The sequence below is a fragment of the Ailuropoda melanoleuca genome, chromosome 4, assembly GCF_002007445.2.
Source record: "Ailuropoda melanoleuca isolate Jingjing chromosome 4, ASM200744v2, whole genome shotgun sequence".
Lineage (NCBI taxonomy): Eukaryota > Metazoa > Chordata > Mammalia > Carnivora > Ursidae > Ailuropoda > Ailuropoda melanoleuca.
In genome coordinates, this window is record NC_048221.1 from 73,490,129 (window position 1) to 73,506,925 (window position 16,797).

At 50.2% G+C, this 16,797-nt stretch overlaps 1 protein-coding gene across 1 annotated transcript in view; it reads right to left on the reverse strand.

Annotated features, from left to right (window-relative positions):
* KCNK12 (potassium two pore domain channel subfamily K member 12) overlaps window positions 1–9,428 on the reverse strand; it is a 50,513-nt gene extending 41,085 nt beyond the window's left edge. Inside the window, exon 1 of the mRNA XM_034659091.1 lies at window positions 8,393–9,428. Coding sequence (XP_034514982.1) covers window positions 8,393–8,783 — 391 coding nt within the window. The 5' untranslated portion in view covers window positions 8,784–9,428. The remainder of the gene's footprint in view (window positions 1–8,392) is intronic.
* Window positions 9,429–16,797: the final 7,369 nt, after the last annotated feature.

The following is a 16,797-nucleotide window of genomic DNA, read 5'->3' on the forward strand; positions in this document are numbered from 1 at the left end:
ACCCATGACGGGCTGTTTGCTGCAGTGCCATCCTCAAAGGCCTCCGCCCGCAGTCCCAGCACCAGGCCCACTTCAGAGAAGTGTGGCTGGGCCCAACTTCAGCCAGCGCTGGGCTCTGCCTGTCTCAGCTCCCTCACCTGCCCCTAAGCCTGGGCACTGCCAGGAGGCCCCAGCCCACCGGGGAGACCAGGAGGGTGGGCAGGGGGTTGGCCTGCCAGGACTCCGTTCTGGGAGTGGGGAACAGAGAAGTGCCAGGGGGCACTGGTCTAACCCACCACTCATTCATTCATTCGGTTACTCACTACGTATGTTCTTCAAAAAGATTAAAGAGCACACACATGTGAAGAATTATTAAGACATTCTAGTTGAGGAACCAAAGAAAATGCATTTTAAAAAGCACCCTCCCAGGCCAGTTATGTAACCGTGCAGGACAGCAACACACCCCAGAGACACTGGCCAATGAGAGGGCAGCAGCTGCCACACTGCAGGGGTGGCTGAGGCCCGGAGGGTATGCACAGGATGGTGTATGCAGTTGAGCTGCAGGAGATGAGTAGTGCCTCAGTTTCCCTCCTGCACAGTGAGGCAATGCGGGGCTCACCAATGGGGCCAGCCCAGCTCTGGGCAGCTGATGCTCCCTGAGGGCTGGCCAGGCACACGGTGCATACAGCCTAGCTCATTCGGTCCTTACAGTAACACCCCATGGGGCAGGAAGCAGCATTATCCTCACTTTGCCGAGGAGACCCGGGTGCAGAGAGGTACCTCCACTCACCAGGAGCACAGCGCTTGTGAGCGGCACATCTGGGACAAGAGCTCAAGCAGGCGGGCTGCAGAGCGGGCTTGCGCTGGGACAATGTGAGCAAATTGCCTTCTGAGACATGAGGACATCAGAGCTGGAAGGGACCCCAGGGACTCTTGGAGTCCTTTATCCTTTTAAGAATGGAGAAACTGCGGCACAGGGTGGTGATGTGTCCTGCCCAAAGCCACAGAGCCAATGATTGGCAGAGGCGGGTCTCAGCTGCCGGCCACTGCCTTTCTACACCCTGGCTAGTACAGGTGTGGCCTGGGGCCCAATGAGAGGGGTATCCCTGGGAGCTTGTTAGGAATGCAGAGTATCAGGTTCCCCCAGACGTACGGGGCAGAAGTCTGCATTTTGACAAAAGCTCAGTGATCCACATCCACGTTCTAGTTTGAGAAGCCCTGCTCTGTGCTGCTCTGCCTTCCTGGTCTGCTGTATCTGTTACTGTGAGTACAACGACATTGCATCCAGACATGGTACAACCTGAAATTAGAAAATTCTGGAAGCTCCGTCCCAGGCTCACGTGGGGGTGAATCCTCTGGGATCTGGGGGAGGCAGACAGAGCAGTTCCCCCAGAGCTTGGTCCTTCTTGGACTCAGATCCACCAATCACCGCTGACCTGCTGCTCAGCTGGGAGCTTAACCCTGAGCTGGGGGTTGCTAAGGGAAGAGGTAACACTCGGACAGGGTCCAGAGCATTGTCCAGCATCGCCACTGATGGCTGGTGGAGGAGGCCTAGACTCCCGGCCTGGGAATGGCAGGTTCAGGATAGAAGTTCCTGGGCTGGAGCCTGGCAGCAGGGCTGATAGCCAAGAGCCTGCGTGGGGCTCAGGGCCAACGAGCTTTGGTTCTTTCTCTGCTCTCCCAGCACCTCCCTGCGCACTGAGAAAGGCTCTTCTCTGTCCCACGGAAAGTCCTATGTGCTCACAGCCTCGACACCCTCCACCTCCCCATTCTTCCCTGCACAGAAACCCCGCCATTGCCCCGAGTGAAGTCAGAGGTTGAGACGGCCAAGCGTGCCCACTGCAGCCCCACACTCATTCTGGTTTGCTGGCTGGCAGCCCCCGTCCCCAGCCTGGGCCCTGGGGAAGACCGCGGGCTGGGAGACCACAGGAACACAGTGGCCTTTTCTCTCTCCCAGCTCCTCTGAATCTGAGGCAGCTACACAAGGGCAAGGAGAGTCCCACGGTAGTTGGCAGGGCTGGGGGCACCGAACCCACCTTCCTACACAGACCACCTTCAGGTAGGGCAGGAGCTTCTCCCTGGCGGACACCTCCAAGGCCCCTGACTTATTTGCTGCTCCTCTGATGCCCTACTCTCCTCTCTTCACACTCGTCCCCTTTCTCCTCGATGAACGGCTTAATGCTCCTCTGACTTGCTGTGAAACCCTAGGCAGCCTCTCCCCCTCTCTGAACCTTATGTGAAATGAGGAATAAGGCTAAATTGGCCCTCTTCAGGTGGGTCTTGGAGGAGCTCTAGGGCTCCTCAGAGCAGCCTCCGAGGAGAGCATAGTGTCCAAGGGGGGCCTGATGGGCAAGGCTGCAGCCCCTACCTCTAATCAGAGCAGCTTTGCTACTGTGTTTTTTTTTTTCTTTTCTTTTCTTTCCTTTTTTTTTTTTTTAAGATTTTATTTATTTGACAGAGAGAGACACAGCGAGAGAGGGCACAAGCAGGGGGAGTGGGAGAGGGAGAAGCAGGCTTCCCGCTGAGCAGGGAGCCCGATGTGGGGCTCGATCCCAGGACCCGGGGATCATGACCTGAGCCGAAGGCAGATGCTTAACGACTGAGCCACCCAGGTGCCCCATACTGTCTGTTTTCTGTAACGGGATGTTTGTTGGCTTTTTTTTGGCAACATGGTCTAAATGGTTGGGAGACGTTCTGGAGGACTTCTATAGTACTGTCCCAGCTGGAATCCCCTAGGGGTTGATCTTTGCTCCATGTGGCACAATTCTGGGCCCTTCAAGGCTGGGGTCCAGTCAGGGCTACGGGGATTTCTCTCCACCAGCTGGCTTGGCCCAGGAATGCAGGGGACAGGAGGGAAGAGAGTCCAGGTACTGAACCTCTCAGTCTTTGATGGCCTGGCAGCTACTCCCATCTGTTCCTCTTTCCTGCCCTTCTTCACTCACCCAAAACTTCCCAAAGAAGGCAGCTCTCGTTAAATCAGTGGAGGCTGACAACGTTGAAGCCACAGCCTTGTTCAGGGGTGGCTCAGCCCCTGGGACTGAATGCAATCCCAGTGAAAACCAAGTGGCCTGTTTCCATGGAACAATCAGCTGAATAAATGTCCAGTCTCCGCTAGGCCATGGAGAGGTGTGGGCTCGGCTTGGGGGAGACCAGACAGTCCCTCACTCTGAAGGGGCTGGCCACAGAAGCCATGAAGATAGCAGTATCCACTGACTCAGCAATTTCACCACTGGGAATTCAACCCAAGGAGATATTACAGAAAGAAAAGGCCATCTGCATAAAGATGATCACTGTGGCATTTCTCAAAATAGCCCTAAACAGGGAACTACCCAGCTTCCCAGCAATAGGGGTAGTAAATTATAGAACATCAACCAGATGGAATATTATGCACCCACTAAAATTAGCATGTGAAGGCTATGTGGAAACATGGAAACAACACTGATGATAAAATGTTAATGAAAGGAGAGCGGCTCCACACAGATCAGTACTCTTTCTTTGCCCTACAAAAGGTGTGACGGAGAACGACAGCTGTATTATGACTGACTTGCTGCCTCGTTCACTGAAGGAAGAATGATTGTCTCCCACGTGCTTGGGCCAGGGCTGGGTGCTGAGGATGGAGCGTGGCTGAGAACGCCTTTCCTGCTCTCCGTCTAGCATCTCCAATCAAGTCCTGAATCTCTTCCCTAAATGTCTTTCAAAATCGCCTCAGCGGCATCTTTCAATAAGAAGTGGGTGATGAAGGAAATAAGGGAGGAGAGGTGCTCCTTTCCTTCCCAGGAATGTTCCCTGGCTCCTGGGATCAGAGCCACTTCTGACTGGATTACAAACATGTCAGAAGAAAACCAAATGTCAATGTGGTAGTGACATTTCGGTCTTCTAATGTCTTAGTTTCCTTTGAAGCAGAAAGAGTTTTAAAAATCCATGTTAAAAAGGAGGAAAAAAAGTTAGGACTCGTTACTAATCTCGCGGCTGAATAATTAAGTGTGCCTAATTCTGAAAGTAGCAGGCGAAATTATGCAGTGCCGAAAGTGACAACTCTCATACCTACACCATCCCGTCTATAGCAGCGTGGTTTTAACGTTATAGCTAAACTACGTTGCCAGAAAACCTAATAAAAGGAAGCAAAAATATTTCTGTTTATATCAAGCTGCCATTTGAGAAAGACTTTTAAATATGTTCTTCCCCATGTGTAAATCTGACAGCAGTTGCATAATTAAAACCCCAGTGGAGAGTTTCCTTTTAATCTTTTCAAAGTAAACTGGTAAAACATCCTTTAGGATGTGAAATGATGGATTAATACGTGGCTATCTTTGAGCTAGAGCACTGCCTCCAAGAATATTGTTTAGTGCTAAAAGAACGCAAGCCACCATCTTTATCTGTAGGAGTTCACGTAATCACAGGAGAGCAGATAACGACGTACCCAAGGCCACACATGCATCTGTGATGAGTTAGGCTCGTCTTGGATTTTGTTAAATGGAGGACTGAATAAACGAATGCATTCACATTAAAACAAACTTGATTGTAACCCCTTAAGAATATGTCACATGGCATAAATGAAAGAAATAATAATTACCCAGGATTTCAGTTCAGTGTGAGCAATCAATATGAATGATTTAGAGCACAAAGTGGTTTTTTATTTTACTTGAGCTATTCAGGTTGACTTTCTAAATAGCCTCAACTACTGCTAAACAATTACTGGCAAATTCTTCCTAGATCTGTACCATGTGCACGCACATGTGTCTATACGGTTGCAAACTGCCTAGCTCTGGGCGCAGGCCCTGTTCAAGCCAAATGTCCAGACAAAGATTTCGTCTTATCATGAAGTTCCATCTACCCCTGAATACATATAGCCACACCGGAATTTTTCTTCTGTGTCTCCCTACAGCTGAAGGCCCATTCCTGCCCCTTCTTTGCCTTCCCTGGGCACGCATGTGCGCACACACACACACACACACAATGGGGCGAAAGAAGGCAGAAAGCGAGTGATTTCCATCTTTGTACCATCCTGATAAACATCAGAATGTCTCCTTAGGAGACACCTCTGTCTCTGACCTTAGTATTGGCTCTTGCCTTCTCAGCTTACACCTGCCAGATGCTTCTAGTCTGTCTGACCTCTAAGAGATGTTTGATCCTTTATGTTTTCTCTGGACTTAATCAGTTGTTGGCCTGACCAACAGACCAGTCCTCCTGCCCACACACACCCACCCCATTAAATACTTCAGTCTCAAACAAGGATGTGCCCACCAATTATATGCATGAAATTGGTAAACCAAACACTGCATTACATGGATTCTGGACCCAGCTGACCATACAATGAACCGTGACTTAAGTCCCTTAACACTCTGCACCACATGGGATTGGACTAAAGGTCTCCTCCTTGTTCTAGTCATCTTTAGTGAAAATAGCCAGGATATGCCGCCCATAAACACTGTGATCCGTCTGCTGCTGGAATATGCTTTAACCTGTGTCTTGTAGGCTAAGCTTTAACTTTTTAAAATGTAGCACTGGGCCTGACATACACAATACATCATATTTATAGAATAAGTAAAAGAAGGGGTTTTTTACACTAAAATCTAGATGCATCATTTAGCAGGGTCCACACAACACCAAAAAGGAATGTCCACATAGTAGCATGGACCATACACACCATGATCTTACACTGATCAGATAAAATTGAGTGCATGTGAATTTTCCTCCTCACTGGATGAGGTGACAGGCAGAGAATCCTGGGACTGCCCATTTTGGACTGAGCTTTGGCTCCCTGAGCTGCTAACTCCATAAAAGCACCAATACTAATTGTCTCTGAAGACTCAGGGCATTTAAGGGAAAGAAACTATGTAAGCAGAAGAGAAACCGACGTAGGTAAGTCTTTACTTAAATCTCATGGAAGTACATTTTGCAAGAGAAGGCTGAAATGACAATCATGCTACTTTGGGATTCAGCAGAACTTATCTGATGGACAGAAGTAACCGATTGAACTACTGCCCCAGACCACTAGGGCAGGTGGATAACTGACAGAGGTCCTGAGACTCGAGTGGCTGTCCTGGCATCCCTGCAAAGGTCTGGTTCAACGCTAAGCTGTCCACAGACTAGTTCTGGTCTCTGAGCGCAGCTCCCCTGAGAGATACATGCCTCCCTGCAGCAGATTTTGGAAACAGTGTGCTGGGTCATTCGTAACACAGCCACATGCTTGAGTGTAGCCCTCCTACACTGCTTGCCTACATCTGAAAACACAAATCAAGAAAGAGAACATAGCTCCTTGACTAAAGAACAGCCAATCCTGCCAGTAGATTAAAGGCTGAGGCTTGGAACAATTTGCCAACACACAGACCTGATTTTGTGCAAAGACTGAGAGAAGCTTTAGAAGCTGTGGCTGGGCAGTGAGTGAAGAAACTGATGGGAGCTCATCAGAGAGGCGCCCAGACCACAGGTCATTGGTATGGGGCCCCATTTGGGTGAACTCACTGCCTGTAGGGGAAAAGGATGCTAACACCTTTCCGTTTAGCCTCTGAGTTCCATTAGGAAGCTAAAGCCAGAGCGTGTAAGTGGGAGAGAAATGCTGTCACCACCCAATATGTGCACAGGTGTGCCTCTAGGTGGAAGAAAGCAAAAGGGTGTGTTTACAAGAGGAAGAGCACAAATCAGTAATGAACGATGAATGCATGATGTCATCCTCTAGGACTAAGCATCCTTAGTACTTTTAAAGCACTTAAAAAAAAAAAACTCTAGTTGCTATAGCAACTTGATGCAGCTCTTAAGAGGGGATTTTTTTGAGGGGGTCATTTTATATCTTCAATCACCATAACAACATGATATAGCTTTTAAAGGGTATTTTTATCCAATTTGTGTGTGCTTTGGGCTTGGGCCATATTTGCCTTTTCTACTTAAAATAATCAGATCAAGCATGACACACGAAAAATCATTGAAGGAACGGAAGCCCTTTCGTAGACTATACATATACACTCAGAGAGACATCTCTAGCTGCTCATATCCTGCACATGGATGAAGGCTTTCTCTGTCTCCCAGCAGCCATCTGTGGTGGCTTACACTGGCCAGTTAGTCTGTGCCTGTCTCTGAGCTGGCATAGCAAACTAGCCCAGAGCGTACTCAAGGAAGGTGTGTCCATGCAATCCCTCACTCCTCAGCCCAGTGAGTCCAGCCCCCTCCTCCAAAACCACCCCCAGGAGATAGTGCCTTGGGGTTACCAGTGATATGGCCAGCCGAATGCCTTCTTCCACCCTAGGACTCAAAGCAGGAGCAGATGGGACACACACAAAATCTCACCAAAGTGGAAATCCTGTATTTATTCTGCACTCTATAGTAGCTGGGGAGGAGGTCTGTTCACATGACACCTGGGGTCCAGGGAAAGGGGGGATGGGGAAAGTGGGTGCCAGGAGAAAAAGAAAAACAAGGAAGGGGTGGGGTGGGGAGCAGTAAGAGGCTCCAGAAGGGGTAAAAGTGGGGGAAGTGGGGGGCTTATTAAAGGAGTATTTACGCAGCATGTTGTGTATGGTTGTGAAACCGTGAGCTGTTTATACCGAAAATAAGGAAAAGGAGTAATAAAAGTATAGAGAAACCACCCCTCCCCCACTCCATCCAGCTACCCCTTGGTGCCACTGTTGGTTGGAAAAGATGGCAAGGTAACAAGAGAGGTCAAGAAATTGGAGAAGTAGGGAAGGGGGTGGAGGGAAAGGGTGAGAAAACCGGAGGGGGGTGCAGAATAAGAGCGCTTAAGTCCTGGCCTCCAAGTCTAACGGGCTTTTCTTTGGGGGAAGTGCAGCGTAGACCGTAGGAGAAGCGGGCGGGAGGGAGATCAAGGAAAGTGGTCGCCCTCCCCAGGGTAAAATGCTAGATGATACTGAAGGAAAACGCGTGGCAAAAGAAGAAAGAAAGGAGAAAGAAGGGATAAAAAATAAAAACAAAAAACCGCTGTGAGTGGTGGTAAAGGGGGCTTCCCAAATCATCTGGATGAGGAAACAGACCCAGGGGGCGCGAGAAATAGAAGGAAACAGCAGGCCCTGCACGCTTGTTCTCACAAGTCCTCTTAGAGGAGAAAACTGAGGCGCACAGAGGTTAAGTCATGAAGCTGGCAAGCGCTGGAGCGCGCGGGCGGCCCTCGGTCAGCCCAGCGCCTGGCTGTGGGTTCTCCCCATTCGGCCGCACTGCCTGGCGTGTCACCGCTGGGTGAGCGCCAGAGATGGGCCTCTCAGGCCACTTCCCGCCCCGAAAGCCGGTTAAGAAAGAGAAGGGTCAGGAGGAGAGGGACGGGCGGAGAGGTGAGGGCAAGACGAAAGTAGGCGGTGGGGTGTTGTAAAGGGGGAGCCGAGGGACGCGGACCCAGCCTCGGAGCGGTGGAAAGGACGGCAGGTGAAAGGCACGAAGAGGAAAGACGCGCGCGGGGCGCGCCGCTCACCTATGGTCGATACCACGGTGCCCACGAAGTAGAAGGCGCCGGGGAAGTCCCAGCGCGGGCGCAGCGCGTCGGCTCGGACGCCGGCGGCCAGCGCGGCCTCGTAGTGCCGGAGGAAGGCGCGCAGCTCCGGCTCGGCCACGCCGTGCGCTGCGCTGAAGTTGCGCAGCGTGGCGCCCCAGCGCGCCCGCGCCTCCGCCTCGCCCGGGCTCTCGAGCGCGGAGAAGACTGTGGCGCCCGCCACCAGGTAGAGGCCGATGAGCGCCGCCAGTAGCACGAAGCGACCCGTGTCCTCGTTGAGGTGCGAGCGGCGGCAGCAGCAGCAGCAGCAGGAGGGGCGCGGCAGGCGGCGGCGGCAGCGGCGGGGCGGGGGCCGGGGGCTGCGGGAGGACATGGTCCGGAGCTCAGCCCCAGGGCCGGGGCGGCGCTCGGGGCCCGGGCCGCGACATCCCCCCCGCGGGAGCAGAAGCGTGAGGATGGTGGCCAGGGATCGGGGGCCGCCGCGGAGCCCCTTGCCGCCTCCCCCAGAGCCCGGACGGCGGGGCGCCTCGCCTCCGCCTCCTCGGCGCTCAGGCCGCACACTGGTCCCGCGGCCCTTCGGGTGCCCGGGCTGGGACGCTCCTCTCCGCGCCCCGACGCCTCGCCGGCTCCCACGGCTCCTCGCCCGCCACCCTCGGGCGCAGGGGTCTGAAGCTAGGCCCCTGCCGCCCTGTGGCCGGCGTCCGCGGGGCCCCGGGCCTCATACTCCTCTCCAGACAGGCCGCGGGCTGCGGGGGGGGCGGGCTGAGGAGCCCGGGATCCTAAGACTGGGACGCCGCCGCAGGGCACGAAGAAAGCCCCCGGGGGCGTCCCATGAGGCGTTCGCCTCTCGGCGGCTCCCAGGCGCAGGTTGCGCGGGCAGTCCGCTCCCACCCCCGGGCCTGAGCTGGCGGCGTCGGCTACGGAGCCTCAGAACAGAGCCGAGTCCCGGGAAGCGCTCCCTTTCCAGCTCCAGCCGGAGAGCCGCCCGGCACGGAGAGGCGGAGTCACCGGCGCCCGGGGCGGGGTGTTGGGGGGGGAGATAAGGATGGGAGGAAAGGGGTGGGGAGTTGGGCTGCTGCGACGCCTCCCGGTCGTTCTGGCGACACTAAATGCGGGCACAGAAGCAGGTGTCCGGACTGCGGTGCTGGCTACCACCCTGCCGGGGAAACCCGTCCGGACCCTCCCTGAGTTTCGGCTCCGGAATCCCTTTCTTATCTCAAAGCTGCCGCCAAACTTTGCTCAACTTGACGGTGCCCTGCGGTCTTAGGGGTTGGGGGCCACACGACGCGAATCTTCCAACACCCGATTCTCGGGCTGCAGTCCGAAGTTTAAGTTCCCTTTTTCTCTCTTCCTCTTCCTGGATCCTTCTGCAGCGCTAAGTCTCTGAGGGTTCCTTTGGGGGAATGATCCCGCCTGGGAAGGAATGGGGGTGGATTCACTAGGCTACGCGCGACCTGAGAATGAGGGCGTCTCCTCCCCTTTCGACCGAGCAGGCGGCCGGCGTCAGCACCGCGGACAGCGCATCGGTGCGGCAGCTCGGGGGCGGGCGGCGCTAGGGCTGCGGGGGGCCTGCAGCGCCGGGCGAGGCCCGTCACCCTGCTGTGCGATGCTCCCCAAACCCTGTTTCCCTTTCTCCTTCCCCTGTGTTTCCCACCTCCCCGCCCCAGTCGGCGGCAGGTACAGTCGCTGAGCGGCGTGCTGACAGGGCGACGACGCTGCGAAACAGAGACAGGGGAGGAGTCAAGTGCGAGTAGGGGATCGAGGTGCCACCGGAGGAGGAGGCGTCCAGACCCACCCTGCTGCTGGGTCTTCTTTCTCCACCCCTGCTCCCTGACTTCTCCAGCCCGGGGTGGAGGAGCCTGGATAGGAGCCTGACTGCGGCAGGGTGGGTAGAAGAGGTGCAGGGGAAGCTCGCTAGCGGGCTCCCCCGAGGCCGGCGTGGGGGGCGGAGGAAAGGGTGTGCTTTTGAGAGCGGTGGGGGCGGGGGCGGGGAATCGTCACCCGCTCGTCCCGCCGAGACCGGGAAACAGCGGGTGCTCTGCGCTACTGAGGGAGCTTCTCCGCGGAACACAGTCCGGACTTGGCCTGGGTTACAAAGTTCTGTGGTGAGGAACGCCCTCGGTACGGACGGAAAACCATCCTCTTGGGGCAGTCAGCCCCTTCTCTGTCTGCCACCTTCCCATGGTGATGATGACACTATGCAGATAACAGAAAATAAAAACAATGATGGTGACTGTGTTTAGACACCCTAGGTGGGTGAACTGTGGCAAAATGTAGAACTATTTCCCCACCCCATTTCCCAGCCTATCTGTCCTCCACACTAGAAAACATTCAAGCTAAGGTCGACCCAAAGCGGTGGCAGCATCGTCAGTCCCCTTAAGGGTCAGGGTGCTCAAAGTGGTTCCTGAAAGAGCCTCCACTACTCCCTGAGCATTTCCCAGCTTAAGAACTAGTACCTCTCACCCCATACCCCCACATGGAAACTGGGGTGGGGTGGGGCATCACGGGGAGCAGGAGAGCTATCAGAAAGCTAAAAGCCATCTGACTTGGGGCATTGGTTTTCTTAAACCAGGCACATTGGAGACTTGGATCTTCCTAGAAATGCTGTTCCAGTTTGTCGGTAGAGCCAACTGCACTGCCCTATGCGTTAGGGCGGGACAGAGGAGAAGAGAATCCGCCACCATAGTCAGAGCTAGGGTTTCTGGTTGTGAGTGGCATGTGTCAAGTTTTGCAGTGATCTTCTTAGAAAGGGGCAGGGGAACCTTTGCATGAGGGGGAGAATATCTCATTCACATTGGGAGCTTTAAACAAACACAAATTATTGCCATTGTAGACTATTGCTATTATTTGTAAAATGCACTTCAATTATTCTCTTTCCAAGTCTTTGCCTCTCTTGGGCTTTACAGTGGTGTTGCCCCAACTTCTTCTCTCTTCCCTACAATACTCCCATCTCTCTGAGTTCCTGCAGGCAGGGAGGACAGCCCAGTCATGGACCTTTGGATCTGGATTCCACTTGACTGGTAAGCCCTGACAGAAACCCTGAGAAGTGTCATTCCAGGAGTTGGCGCTGGAAGCCTCCAAATGCAGCTGAAGGGCATTGCCAGACCTCAGTGGCTTTCTTTGACCAGACTCCCAGGGCAGGGACAGAGTGCTTTGCTGCAGTGTTCTGTGCCTCTGGACCAGCTCCTTGCCCAGTTGGCAGAGGGCCTGCCTTTTCCTCCAGCTTGTTATTCTAGCTTGATTAGCAGCAAACCCCTGGCATCAATCTCAACTCTGAATGATCTAATCAATTTATATAATAGGAAAATGATGAGTTCCCTGCACATAGGCACAGGGTCCTTTGGAGGACCAGCCCCATAACGAATGCCACTTTTGCCCACTGAATCAATATTTAAGTCACTGATTTCCAGCTGGCTATCCTCAAAGCCTTTACCTTGGCCCTGAATTGCTGCAGGAGCCTCTGAGGGATGCAGGCTTGCTATCTCAGATGTCTCCGTTTTTAGCTCCATCCGGCTTGCATCTGCCAGTCATTTCTGTGATCATGCCATTTGATCTGATCATGTGACTAATGTCCCTAGATCACAGTCTTCCACAGCTCCCCCAAAGCTATAAAAATTTAGTCTTTTAACCCTCGAGGCTGCCATTCAAAGCCCTTGCTGATGTGATTCCCAGCAAATCATTCTAGCCTCACCTTCTGCTATGTCCTGCTTATCCCCCAAGTACTCTATACTCCGCCCAATCATCAGGCTTTTGCTTGTGCTGTGACCCCTGCTGGATCTTCTTTCTCCTCCTCTCCACATCTTCAAATATACAGCTCAACTCAGGTTAGGACTTACTTCCAGAAAACTCTTTTGTTTTGACCCAATCACTTTGATACCATCATTTCAATCCTAAGATCATTTGATTCTGCTATGTCCTTGAGAACCTCAGATAAGACACCTGAGCAGGTACAGGTCTTCACCTTTTCTGTATCTCTCTGATTTTTATAAAAGAAAACACAATGACAGGAGCATTAACCAGGAAAATTAGGGAAGGTTAAATGCCCCCAACTGGTGATTCTAACCCTATGCACATACCCAAGATTAATGGAAAGATACATCCACACAAAAGCTTGTCCACGAATGTTCGTAGCAGCGTTTATCAATAATAGCCAAAAAGTGGAAACAACCCACCAAGTTCATAAGTGTCCATCAACTTATGAATGATAAATACAATGGGATATATCCATACAATGACATATGCAGCAATAAAAAGGAATGGAGTACTGACACATGGTACAACACGAATGAATCTTGAAATGCTATGCTAAGTGGAAGAAGCCAGTCCAAAAGATGACCTATTGTATGATTTCAGCTGTAAGAAATGTCCAGAATAGGAAAATCCACAGAGATAGTAATAATTTAGTGGTTGCTTAGGGCTGAGGAATTGAGGAGGAAAGGGAGTGACTGCTAATGAAAGTTTCTTTGAGGGTGATAAAAATATTCTAAAATTGTGGCAATGATTACACAGTTCTGCTAATATACTAAAAAGCATCAAATCATATATTCTAAGTGAGTGAACTGTATGATATATGAATTACATCTCAAGCTATTAAAATACAGCTAATTAATTTTTTATTGCGAAAAAGGAAATAGAAAAGAATTGATCCCAAGGAAAATGATTTCTTTAAAATAAAAAAAATAGGAAAAATTGGGGAAAGTTCAGCTGCACTAAAGAGAAAATTGATTATGAAATTAACTTGAATGAAATAAGTTTGCTCCAGAAAATACTTTCTCTTAAAAATTAATCTCTGTTGGTGAAATTCTCATGAAAAATTCTGCATTCCAAGTAGCAAATTCAGAATGTCCTGGGTGCCTCCAAACCTCTTTGATCTTCCTGCTCTCAGAACTCCTCTATTATTTATTGCTCATTGGCAGTTAGTTGTGTAACAAGATATTATACACACACACACACACACACACAAAGTCTGGGTCTGGAGTAGCTGATTATCTCTATCATGTGAAGGGTCACTTGAGTTGTATAATTGCAGAAACCCTCCTCCCCTCATTCTCCTGGAATTAGGAAAAGGGAAGACCTTTTATGCTTTATGTGATTTGTCAAAAATTTCCTCACACCATGTTTTACAGAGCTGGTGGCTGAGGAAGACCAAACTGATTCCACCCAGGACCTTCTGGGATGGAAAGGAATGATGTCTGATTTGTCTTCCCTGAATTTGAGGTCAAAGAGCTTTGTTGAGGAAGGGTATAAGGGGTAGTGTCTAATCACAGCCCAGGAGCTGGGAGAAAGGCCCTTCAAAATGAAATTATTCTGAGGATGAAGAGTTGGACTGGAAGCTAGGCTCAGACAAGTGTCTAAATGCTTTGGTAGCAGAGGTTTTAACTGATGTCAGCTGTCCCGTAGGAACATCTCCCTAGCACTCTGCGGGATGTGAAGACCAGAGTTTGTTGAGCCTAGGCTTGTGACCTGAGAGGAGAGAATCCTTGGTGCCCAGCGTGGCACCTCATGGTAAGGTGTGTCTGAGCAGTGATAGATAAGCAGTGCTGCAAACGGTACAGAGGTGCTTACAGTAACGAGTCGATTATGCTTCTTTTCTTTCCAATTGGCATTTGGGGGAGGGGGTTCCTTTTGGACTGAATAAGCCTCTCTATTTTCTTACTGATCCTCTGTCTAGATTTTCTATCCATTATTTAAAGTAGGTATTTAAGGGCACCTGGGTGGGTCAGTTAGTTAAGAATCTGCCTTCAGCTCATGTCATGATCTCAGGGTTCTCTCCTCAGCAAGGAGTCTGCTTCTTTTTCTCCCTCTGTGCCCCCCAGCCCCTGCTCATGTTCTCTCTCTCAAATTAAATAAATAAATAGGTATTTAACTCTTCAGCTATTATCATAAAACTAATTTCACCCTTCAAATGTGTCAGTGTTTGCTTCATATGTTTTGGGCCTCTGTTATTTGTTGCATATATGTTTATAATTACTATAGCTTCTTGATGGATTTACCTTTTTTTCAATACGTAATGTTCTCTTTTAGTCTATTGTAACAATTTTTAATTTAAAGTCTATTTTGGGATGCCTGGATGGCTTAGTCTGTTAAGCATCTATCTACCTTTAGCTCAGGTCATGATCCCAGGGCTCTGGAATTGAGTCCCGCATTGGGCTCCTTGCTCAGCAGGGAGCCTGCTTCTCCCTCAGCCTGCCATTACCCCTGCTTGTGCACTCATATGCACTGTCCTTTCTCTAATAAATAAATACATAAAATCTTTAAAAAAATTAAAGTCTTTTTTGTCTGATGAAGACATCCAAATGGCCAACAGACACATGAAAAAATGCTCCACATCACTCGGCATCAGGGAAATACAAATCAAAACCACAATGAGATACCACGTCACACCAGTCAGAATGGCTAAAATTAACAAGTCAGGAAATGACAGATGTTGGCGAGGATGCGGAGAAAGGGGAACCCTCCTACACTGTTGGTGGGACTGCAAGCTGGTGCAGCCACTCTGGAAAACAGTATGGAGGTTCCTCAAATAGTTGAAAATAGAGCTACCCTACTATCTAGCAGTTGCACTACTGGGTATTTACGCCAAAGATACAAATGTAGTGATCCGAAGGGGCACCTGAACCGCAATGTTTATAGCAGCAATGTCCACAATAGCCAAACTATGGAAAGACCCCAGCTGTCCATCTACAGATGAATGGATAAAGAAGATGTGGTACACACACACACACACACACACACACACACACACACAGGAATATTATGAAGCCATCAAAAAATGAAATCTTGCCATTTGCAATGATGTGGATGGAACTAGAGGGTATTCTAAGTGAAATAAGTCAGTCAGAGAAAGACAATTATCGTATGATCTCCCTGATATGTGGAATTAAAGAAACAAAACAGGATCATAGGGCAAGAGAGGAAAAAATTAAACAAGACAAAACTGGAGAGAGATACAAACCATAAGAGACTCTTAATCATAGGAAACAAACCGAGGGTTGCTGGAGGTGGGCTGGGGTTGGAGAGATGGGGTAACTGGATGATGGACATTAAGAAGGGCACGTGATGTAATGAGCACTGGGTGTTCTATAAGACTGATGAGTCACAGGTCTGTACCTCAGAAACCAATAATACATTGTATGTTAATTGAATTTAAATAAAAAATGTCTTAAAAAAATAAAGTCTATTTTGTCTGGAGTATAGCCACTCCAAATCTCTTTTTGTTACTATTTACATAGAATGTCTTTTTCCACCCATTTACTTTCATTTTTTTTAAATTTAAAAAAAATTTTTGAGAGAAAGAGTGTACACAAGTGGGGGAAGGAGCAGAGGGAGAGAAATCCTCAAGCTGACTCCCCACTGACAGCAAAGCCTGACTGGGGACTCGATCCTAGAACTCTGAGATCAGGACCTGAGCTGAAACCAGAGGTCAGATGCTTCATCTACTGAGCCACCCAGGTGCCCCATCACCCATTTACTTTCAATCTATTTGTGTCTTTGGATCTTAAGTGAGTCTCTTGTAGACAATATAGAGTTGGTACATGAGATTCCTAACTGAACTTGTTAAAAATGCCTGAGATTGTTCAGCTGCTTCCTGGTATATTCCCAAAAAATCAATGAACAGACATTTATTGAGAACCTGTCAGGTAAAAAACAACGTGATGTAAGTGTGCTGAGCTCTGCTGTCCCTTCAAGAGCTTAAAGCCTGGGTCAATAGTCAACATACACATAAGTGAAGCAGTAGAGCCATGACATAGCAGGTGCAGGTAGGAGCTGACTGTGTGGTACTCATCACAGACAGAAAGGTGCCTGTAGGGAGGACCACAGGAGTCAGAAGCAGCTTTGGGTAGCAGGCAGAATGTGGGCTGGTCCTGAAGGATGGGCAGAGCTCAGACGGGCTGGAAGAAAGGGAGCATCCCAGCCAGGAGAGTTGACCTGAGTGGTAGTGTGGGGGCAGGAAAGAGCATATTGTGTTTAAGGAACTGTGGCAAGCAGAAAGGAAAGTTCCTCTGTGTTTTATATGACTTCATTGGCTGGCCTTTCATCCTTTTAATAAACCTTGAGGGCATGCAATAACTGACCTGTGAAACCCAAAGGCAAGTGTTTTCCTTCCAGGATGAATGTCAGAAACCTAATAGAGCTGGATTCATGAAGCCAGTTTTATGGCAAACTTTCAGTTTCCCTATATACACACCACACCGAGGGGGCTGTGAATCAGGCTGTGTCTGCAGAGGAAAGAGGGACAAATGAGGAACATAAGTGGGTAGGGAGCCCCAGGCTCTAGTGTCAGGACCTCCCTGGGTACCAGTTTCCATATCTGTCTTTTCGACGAGTGTCCGGTTACCTTTTTTTTTTTTTTAATTTTAGAGAGAGAGCACTAGTGGGGAGGGGCA